The following is an 8,566-nucleotide window of genomic DNA, read 5'->3' as shown; positions in this document are numbered from 1 at the left end:
CGCACGGGCGGATGCCAAGTGTCAGGCCAGGCTAACCTAGCCAGAGGAGGTCTGTCTGCACACACTTTCCCGGTCCCTGTTGCCAGTGCAGGCCTCAGGGGGACACGAGGTACAAAGCCCGCCTCTCCGGCTGCCGGACCCTTCCCCAGCGAAACCTGCAGCTCCGGGGCCCCGGGTCTGGGCGCCGTCGTCAGCGCACCGCTGGGGACACCGCTCTTAGCACGTGCCCGTGCTCCCCCACCGGCGCCCCTTCCTGCACGGGAGGCACAGGGGGGAGGGAGCGGTGGCCGTGCGCCATGTGGGTCAGGTCAAGCTTCGTGTTTGTGGGGAAAGGAATCTTGTTGGGGCTTCCAGGCGGACACTAGAGGCTCCGGGTGAAACTCAGGGTTTGGGTGCTTCGGGGGTGGACGTGGTGGGGCAGGACCTTGACCAAACAGACCGTCTGGTTTCCCTTCCTGCGGAGCCTGCCCTTTCCTTTCCAGTCTTCCCCCTCTGGTGCCAGGGCCGTGGTGAAGGGATGACCGGTTGAGGCCTGGGGAGTCCCTGGGTAGCGGTCTGAGCCCGTTGGCTGGAAGAGACTCCGAGTGTCAGGCCCTCCCTTGGGTCTGAAGCAGCACTGACCTGAGGGTGTTCTTCTCTAGAGAACTGGGGGGACCCATACTGGGAGTTTGGGGTCTTGCTTCTCCCAGACGTCTGATCAGACTGGGCCGGGCACACCTGTGGGCCTGTCTGCGTCGTTCACAGGACGGGGGGCTGTGCTCTGCGTCCCTCAAACCCAGCCAGCCCCCACTCTCCGTGCACATCCAAGACAGCCTCTCTCCTTTCTGCCGCCTCATGAAAGCCCACACTGTTCCGCTGCCCAACCTTGCCACAGCTGTGCCCAGCCAGCCGCGGGGAGACAGGACCGATGGCCCCAGGCTGCAGGACAAAGCCAGTCCTCACACACCCAGCGCTTGCCCTAGGGGCGACGAGCGGGGCGCAGAAGGGTGAGAGAGACCGCACACAGCTGGGATTAACACGGTTTATTTCATTATCAGTCTTACAAGTTGCTGAGGTTGGGCAGAGCCGGGACTGTCACCCAAATCCCAAGCACTTCGTCAAGTGACAACCTAACGAACAGGGCCCCGTTACTGAGCAGAGGGCGGCCCACCCGTGCGGCAGTGTTAAAGCCCCTTCCCCGAGGCACCAGGGGGGCTGAGCCCTTAACAGCCGGGAGTCCGCTCCATTGGCTCTCAGTGCCCACCAGCCCCCTGCAGAGGCGGAGAGGCCTCCAGGGGCACCGAGGAGGCAAGGTGGGCCGGCAGACTGCAGGACTGCAGCGTCCCACCAAGCACTGTCTCTGGTCTCAGTCTCCCGTCCATGCAACTGAGCTGCAGCCCTGGAAGGAATGGCCACCCCATGCCCTTCCCCGGATGAAGCCAGCAGCCAGTGTGGGCTGTGGCTGCTGTTTCTTGTTGTTGTTTTCTTCCCTAGTTATCAAACTGTTACCTAGTTACAGTGTGAAGAAGGAAGGGACAGGCACTCAGGACCGAAGGTGGGAGGCAAACCCCTCTTTCTACCCTGGCAAATAACCCAGCTGTCCTGGGGCCACAGTGATTAAGAAACGGGATCAAAGCCCAGGGGTCCCCCGCCACACACCCACCTCCACCACCAGTGTTCCAGGGGGGCTGCAGGGACGGGAAGCCCTGAGGTCCCCCCGCTGGCCAGGCGCGGGCGGAGCTGCAGACCTGGGCTCCCAGCCCCTCAGCTTTGGTCCGGGTTCCTGACCGGTGCCCACCTCCCGCCCCTTTGTGCTGAGAGCCTGAGTGTTAGACAGGAAGAGGGTCGACAGAAAAAGGAGGGCAGTTACTTTACAAGTTTTTAAAAAGTTACAGGAAGGTTAACTGAGTAAAAAAATCTTAAAGATCAAGCAGAGGGCGTGCCTCCCTCTCCACCAGCTCCCCTTCTCAAGAGCGAGGAGCGTGAGGGGCGGCGAGAGCACTCAGTTGATGGTGCAGGACTGAAAGGCACCCCCCTTGCGACCGCCATGTGTGGGCACCGGCTTCCCCTTCCCATAGTAGCCCGTGAAAATGGCCCTGACCTGCATCTTCTTAGCCAGGTTCAGCATCCAGCGCCCATTGCCCAAGGAGAAGAGCTTGCCCCGGGCCAGCTCGCCCACCTCCTCCGCGCGGCTGCCCCCCCCCTCCTGCCGCACGATCTCCAGGAGGTCGATGCCCGTCTGCACTGCCTCCACTTCATCGGCGCAGCCCAGGGTGACGTGCGCGCGGCTGCCGCGGGGCAGGCTGTCGGAGGGGGACAGCTTGTCCACGTCGTTGGGCCACAGCAGCAGCTCCTGCTCGCTGAGCTCCACCCGGGCTCCCGTCGTCTTGGGCGTCACGAAGAGGGCGCAGATGGTCAGCGTGAAGGCCTTGGAGTAGGACTTCTTCACCACCTGCAGGGAGAGGGCGCGAGGGTGAGAGCCACGCCAGCGCAGGCGGCCCCCAGGGAGGACGGCTGCCGAGGTGGGGTCTGACAGGTGAGCCCAGCGACGCAGAGCCCCTTGTCAAAGGCACGTCGCCCACAAACACGTGCGACACGGTTTGTGTGGTGCCGGGCGTGTCTCTCCACCGACTGTTGGCCGACGTGGAAAAGCCGAGGTGCAGAGAGGCAAGGGTTAACACCAGACCTCTGCGTTCAGAACCTAGCCCCCCGCCCCCCCCCCACCGCCCTCACTAACTGCAGGGCGGAGCCCTTGTTCACCTGTAACATGTCGGTGACTCCAGCACTCCCCCCCGCCCCCCCCCCCATGTGAGGGCTGCAGGAGTGACTGGGCGACGAGCACACAACAAGTGCTACTGTCACCACCACTCAGCTCCCCCTGGTAACAGGCACCCTGGTGGCCAGGCCGCACCACACCCTGGAGGGCAGGGTGAAGGGAGGTCAGTGCCTTTGAGCCGAGTCCCCGCACAGCTCTCGGCTTCCATCTGATTCTCCGAGAAAGCCCCTCCCTGCCCCTGGCACACAGGTCCTGTGTCTGCTCACAATCCCGTGTCTCAGCGGGGCCTGGCATATAAAAGATGCTTAACGCATACCGCTGCGTGAATGGGTGGCCAGAGTTGGTGGTGGAAAGTGTTAACGTGCTGATTCACGCAGCTGTGCTGAGTGCGAGGCATACAGGGCCGAACCAAAATAAAAAAGCTCGCCCTCAGGGAGCTTCCGTGTGCAGGAAACCAGCGACCACCCAAGTAAACGACAACCTTGACCCTGGCCGGGAAGCAGGCGGACGGTCAGGGAAGGCCTGGCGCTGAGAAGCGGCCTGAAGGAGGCTGGGGGCAGCTGTGTCTATCCAGGCACCAGACCCCCGTGTCAGAGGCTGTGGCGTGAGGAAGGGGGGCTGGTTGCCCCTCGGCCGGTGAGCCTCACTACCCCCGGACACTCCCTGCTCTGGGGCAGGGCTGGTCCTTAGAACAACCAGGCTCCACAGAATGAGGACTCCCAGCCCGTGGGACTGAACGCAGGCTTGCAGAGCCGGAGTCTGCTCCGAACCAGCGCCCCCCCACCGCTCACGCTGCAGGAGACCAGCACTGGAGGGCAGGCCTGGGGACAACCGCAAAGGCCGGCAGCACTGCCTGCCAGGCCCCAGGGCAGGTGCCTGAGGTCTGTGCCATCAGCCATCCAGAAGGGTGAGCTGGAGCAGGAGATGCCATTTTTCTTGAGCTGCCCGTCTGGTTTCTGGACCCTGCCGTACACCACTGGCCCCCCACCCCCCCACCTCCGCCGGTGCCACTCACGTCCTGCTGGGCATACTCCTCTGCCCCGGCAGCCTTCCCGTAGTCGCAGAACTTGGTCGTGCAGTGCAGCATGCCTGGGGGTCTCTTCCCGAAGTAGGTGACCAGGTCTATCTTCTCCCTGGGCTCGTCCCCAGACACGACTGCAGGGAGAGAGGAGGGTCATCAGGGCAAAGCAGGTGCCTTCCACCCACCCTCTATCACCAAGACCACTGAGGCCCAGAGTTTAAAAATGAAACATTAAGCCTAAGTTCTGGAGCAGCCCACTGTAATTCACGTATTCACTAGTTGATCAAAGGAACAGCAACTCCAGAGCTATAAAGAGGTGCTGAAATTCCCTGAGACTTGGCATTATGTAGATTTTTATGTCTCTTCCCCAGACCTGAACACTAAGGCCCTTGGGACCCAGAGGTGGGCAGTGTAAGCCAAAGGAGTGAGATTCACCAGCGTCCCATTCAAGGCGGAACCCGCCAGTCCCGAAAAGGAGGGGAGAAAGAAGATGGTTAGGAATTGCGTGCCATCGTGGAAGGAGCTAGAAAGAGCATAGTTAATGTCCATTTGACAGCGGTCAAGTGACTGACCCCTACCTGTCGATGAAGTCCAATACCCAGGGTGGCCGGATGCCCCCGGTTCCCCACGACCACCCAGGTGGCTACTAACAGCGCCTGTGTCGCTCAGTGGGATGGTTACCTGGCCAACACGCTACAGCCGAGCATCTAGCAGTCCTGTCTGGTGGGTGAGGGCCTGTGCGGGCCTGGGCTGTGGTGGTGGGGCTTGGGGTGGAACGGGATGGCGTCGTGTGGCCGGTAGACATGACGAGGTCTGGAGTGTCTGTGATTTCAATCCCCAGACTCTCGGCCTTCTGGCTAGCCTAGAAGCCAGGAGGTTTTCTCCCTCGCTCATCCCCAGAATCAAGTACCCGCAAGGACGTCACTCACTACCCACGGAGGCCTCTCCTCGGACAGCAGACCACACTCGGGGGCCCAGTGCGTTTTTCTCCTGCTGTATCCTGGCCGAAAAGGGTTCCAGTTTCTAAGGGTAACAGGCAGCTTCAGAGGCAGCCGCTGTCCAGGGCAGAGCCACCAGCTCTAACCGGGAGCCCTGCCTCCAGGGTGCTTTTCTCCAGCTCTTCACAGGTTCAGGACTCAAACCGGGTCAGTGTGGCTGCAGGCTGCACATCGCCTGGTTTCCTGGCGTTCAAGTTCAAGAGCGGAGCAGAGTTCTCTGAGAACATAGGCACAACTACCTGCCTCTGAGCAACACCCGTATGGGGGGTGGGGGGGGGACATTTCAAATGTGAAGATAACCTAAAATTGGGGGGAACTGGAATGGGTTCAAGGAACAGATGGATTAGTGGGTGACGTATCCCCCACAGGCCACTGCAGGAGAATGAGGGTCACTGGGGCCTTTCCTTGCCCAAACCTACCCTGTCGCTGGAGCAAACTGCTCTCTCTACCAGAGAGAGCCCTGGGGGAGCCCCAGAGCCCAGGCTCTCACTGCTGCTTAGGGCAAACCCTACACCCCCTCTGGGCCCGTTCCCCCAGCTGCAAAACAAGGGCGTCTGAACTGGGTGGGCGACCGTTCTTGGAAACATGGGGTGCTGCAGGGGGTGCACTGGGTGGCCCAAGGCGGGGGAACCATCCCCGGTGAAAGCACGATAGTCCTCGTTATAATGTTCTTGCAGCATAGGGGACTGAGGGACATTTTATTTTAGAAAAATGGTTCTGTTGGCTAAAAATGAAAACACTGGACCTCTGAGGTCCCGTAAGGTGCTGACATATTTTCTGCTGTGACAGTAACTTGTTTTTCCCACCTCTAAGACAAGGGTCAGGGGCCTAGATCCCCCCAGAAGGAGGGAACTGAGCAGAAGAGTGGAGTGCCCATACCCCACGGTGCTCCCACCACCCACGGCTACGACCTCTGCCTGGTACTGGGCGAGCCTCCAGCTGCTTCCCGCCTCGCTCCCAGTGCATCGAGGACGCCGTGGTCCGGTGCACACAGCACAAGGATGAGGCTAACCGCCCCCCTCCCCCCGCCCTGCCCTGCCCCCCGCCACCTACAGTGTCTCAGCTCTTTCTTGAAAGCCTTGTGGTTCCCCAGCTCATCCAAGAAGGTCTGGCCTACTTTTCGGAGGCTCTCCGAGCTCTTCTTGGTCAGGAACCAGCCAAAGAAGAGTGGCAGGAAGTCCTTCTCCAGCCCAGGCTTCAGCTTCTTCAGCTCGTCCACCGACAGCGGCCACTGGCTCTTCTCCTTGAGCTGGGCACAGTCCAGCCGCCAGGGCGTCTTGGGCTCCACCAGGACCACCTGGTACTGGTACTGGTCGGCCATTTCAAAGAGCTGCTCCAGCCGCTCCCGCTCGTGGTTGGTGTCGTCCAGCACGAGGATCCGGATGTCCCGGCGGCAGCAGTCAACCAGGTCCTTGTCCAGCCGCTTGTACGCGTCGGAGGAACCTCCTTGAGCGGGGGTGATCTTGTAAGTGTCAGCAGACACCATCTTGGTGCTGTCACGGTACCTGTCCCTGATGGTCCGCGCCAGAGTGGACTTGCCGCTCCCCGGCAGGCCGCGAAGGATGAAGAGCGTCTTGCACTCTTGCAGCGTGTCCACGGTCTCCTCGTCCTGCAGGAAGGGGAACTGCAGCTCAGGCTTGTCCTTGGCCCCTAAGGATGACATCTTGCGGAAGAAGATCTTGGGCAGGAATGTATGGCTCTTTCGAGAGAAGCCTCTATTCTGTGTGAGAAGAGGAAGAGCAGATGTCAGCCAGGTCACTCGTGACTACCTTGCTCACTTGTCTCTGGCCTCATTCTAACCCGGAACCCTCCCTGCTTGGAGCTCTCCAGCCCTGATTGACAGGCGCCCTGGGTGTAGTGGACTTTCTCTCCTCTCCTCTCTGTACCAACGGCTTCTGCTTGTGGAGGATGAAGGGTGCGCCTGGCGGAGCTTTCCTATACTCTCACTTGCCTCTAGTTAGGGCTGTACCCCCGGGAGTCGCCCACCGCGGCCACCTCTAGAGGAAAGTGTGCAGGAAGGGCCTGAGGCAGGGGTCCTAGAATGGACCCCCCAACTTTTATATTCTCCGCACCTACTAAGGATGTCCTCTTTTGGGGTAGGCGGCTTAGGTCTGGGGACAGCCACAGCTGACCTGGCTCTGGGCGTGCAGAGGAGGTTGTGGGTGGAGGAGCGTCACCCAAAGACTGCCTCCCTTCCCCCAACAATGGTAGCAACAGATAATACTCTCTTGTCCGGGATTGGGGGGGAGACAATGGTCCCACAGAAGGGCTGGTGGGGGGCAGGGCAGGAGAGCGCTCAACAAAGGGCCTCATTCACCACGCGTGCCACCTCCTCCTCTGCTCTCGCCGCCCCCCCCCCCCCCCAGTCCTGGTCTTTGTGCCCGCACCAGGACTGGGCAGTACAGGGTACCTGCCTTCAGGGCCTAGTTCTACCCGCCGCGCTGCTGCGTGTCACAGCACCCCTCTCAGCCACTTGTTTTCCTGCCAGCTAAAAGCCACAAGTGACAAGTTTTTACTGTAAACTGTCTTCTCTGCACCAGCTCCGCCTCCTGCCAGCACCCCGAGCTGAGCTGGCCCACTGGGTTCCCAGATAAGCCCCCAAGGCAGGGGAAACGAGGGAGGGAGGCACACACCATTCGGTAGGCTACCCCACGGTCCCTTCTTCTTCCAGCGCGCGCCCCCCCCCCCGCCCCACTGTGTTCTTCTCGCCTCTCCCCTACCTCTGGGGTGCCCCGGACTGCCAAGAAAGCCTCAACTCGAGCCCGGAACCTCAGGGTCTTATTTGCATGCCACTTCCTCCCGAAAATCCCCCAATGCTCCCGTTCTCCGCTAAGGCACTACCCACCCAGTGCCCGGCCCGCTCCTCGCTTCCCGGCCTTCCCGCGCATGCTCACCATGATATCAGAGGACGGGGCGCCGCCGTCGCCGCCTTCGCAGGCACTAGCTCTCCGGGGCCGCCCGCCTGCGCGGAGGGACACGGAGTCCAGCGATAGTGCGACCCCGAGCCGAGCAGCCTTACATAGCCTGGGGGGCGGAGCGCTCTCGGGCGGGCCAGGCGTCTTGTACTCTGCGCAGGCGCAGGTTCACGCGCAGGAAATCGAAACTGGGAGCGCGCGGGGTGGGCGGGGTGGGGAGTGTCGGCGCGTGGGGCCGCCTACGGGAGTGCACACCTGCGGCGCACCTGGGCCAGCCCGCAGCACTGCAGCGAGGGGTGTGGGGTAGGAGATTCTCCGGCCTCTTAGTTCTTGGGTTAATAATGAACTCTTTAAAGAGGAAAGCAGTCACCCTTCCCTGGTCTCGCCCCGAGATAAGGAGGGAGGAAAGAAAGCAGTCTCGGGCAAGTGCAAGGTCAGATCCTGTCTTTACATAAATTTTTTAAAAGACTTTATTTGCTTTTAGAGAGAAGGGAAGTGAGAGAGAAAGAGAGGGAGAGAAACATCAGTGTGTGGTTGCCTCTCACGTGCCCCACACTGGAGACCTGGCCGGCAACCCAGGCAAGTGCCCTGACTGGGAATCGAACTGGTGACCCTTTGGTTCGCAGGCCCTACCTCGATCCACTGAATTACACCAGCCAGGGCTCTTTACATAAAATTTTGGTATTTTAATCATTATGGGTTTGCAATTTTTTAAAAACACATTGCATTGAAATACTGTTTATCTTGCTTACTGAGTCGGCGCCTCTGAAATGGTGCAGCTGACAGGCCTCACCCTAGCCCAGGCCCTGTCCCAGCCTAAATTCAGCCTCGGCCCAACCCTGCTGGGAATTGTGGGGACAGAACCAGGATGGCAGTG

At 60.7% G+C, this 8,566-nt stretch overlaps 1 protein-coding gene across 4 annotated transcripts; it reads right to left on the bottom strand.

Moving 5' to 3' along the window:
• Window positions 1-1,007: 1,007 nt before the first annotated feature.
• On the bottom strand, window positions 1,008-7,838 carry LOC123817605 (2',3'-cyclic nucleotide 3' phosphodiesterase). 4 transcript variants are annotated; one of them, XM_045837367.1, is made up of 4 exons: window positions 7,669-7,838; window positions 5,828-6,494; window positions 3,771-3,910; window positions 1,008-2,431 (listed from the first exon to the last, which is right to left on the bottom strand). In XM_045837367.1, exons 1-4 carry the CDS (start codon window positions 7,669-7,671, stop codon window positions 1,982-1,984), a joined length of 1,260 nt encoding a protein of 419 aa, XP_045693323.1. In that variant the 5' UTR covers window positions 7,672-7,838; the 3' UTR covers window positions 1,008-1,981. The 4 variants fall into 4 exon arrangements, with proteins under 4 accessions (XP_045693323.1, XP_045693326.1, XP_045693325.1 ...); XM_045837370.1 differs by lacking the exon at window positions 7,669-7,838 and adding an exon at window positions 7,620-7,647; XM_045837369.1 differs by lacking the exon at window positions 7,669-7,838 and adding an exon at window positions 7,495-7,621.
• Between the last annotated feature and the right edge of the window lie 728 nt (window positions 7,839-8,566).

This window comes from Phyllostomus hastatus, unplaced genomic scaffold (genome assembly GCF_019186645.2).
Source record: "Phyllostomus hastatus isolate PE091 unplaced genomic scaffold, TTU_PhHast_1.1 phas_contig_210, whole genome shotgun sequence".
Taxonomy (NCBI): Eukaryota; Metazoa; Chordata; class Mammalia; order Chiroptera; family Phyllostomidae; genus Phyllostomus; species Phyllostomus hastatus.
This window is presented reverse-complemented; position numbering and strand designations above follow the sequence as displayed.

Coding starts and splice junctions, on each gene's coding strand:
- LOC123817605 (XM_045837367.1), bottom strand. Junction 3,911..5,827: donor CAAGAAAGAGCTGAGACACT/GTAGGTGGCGGG, acceptor CTCTCCCTGCAG/TCGTGTCTGGGGACGAGCCC. Junction 2,432..3,770: donor AGGAGTATGCCCAGCAGGAC/GTGAGTGGCACC, acceptor CTCTCCCTGCAG/GTGGTGAAGAAGTCCTACTC.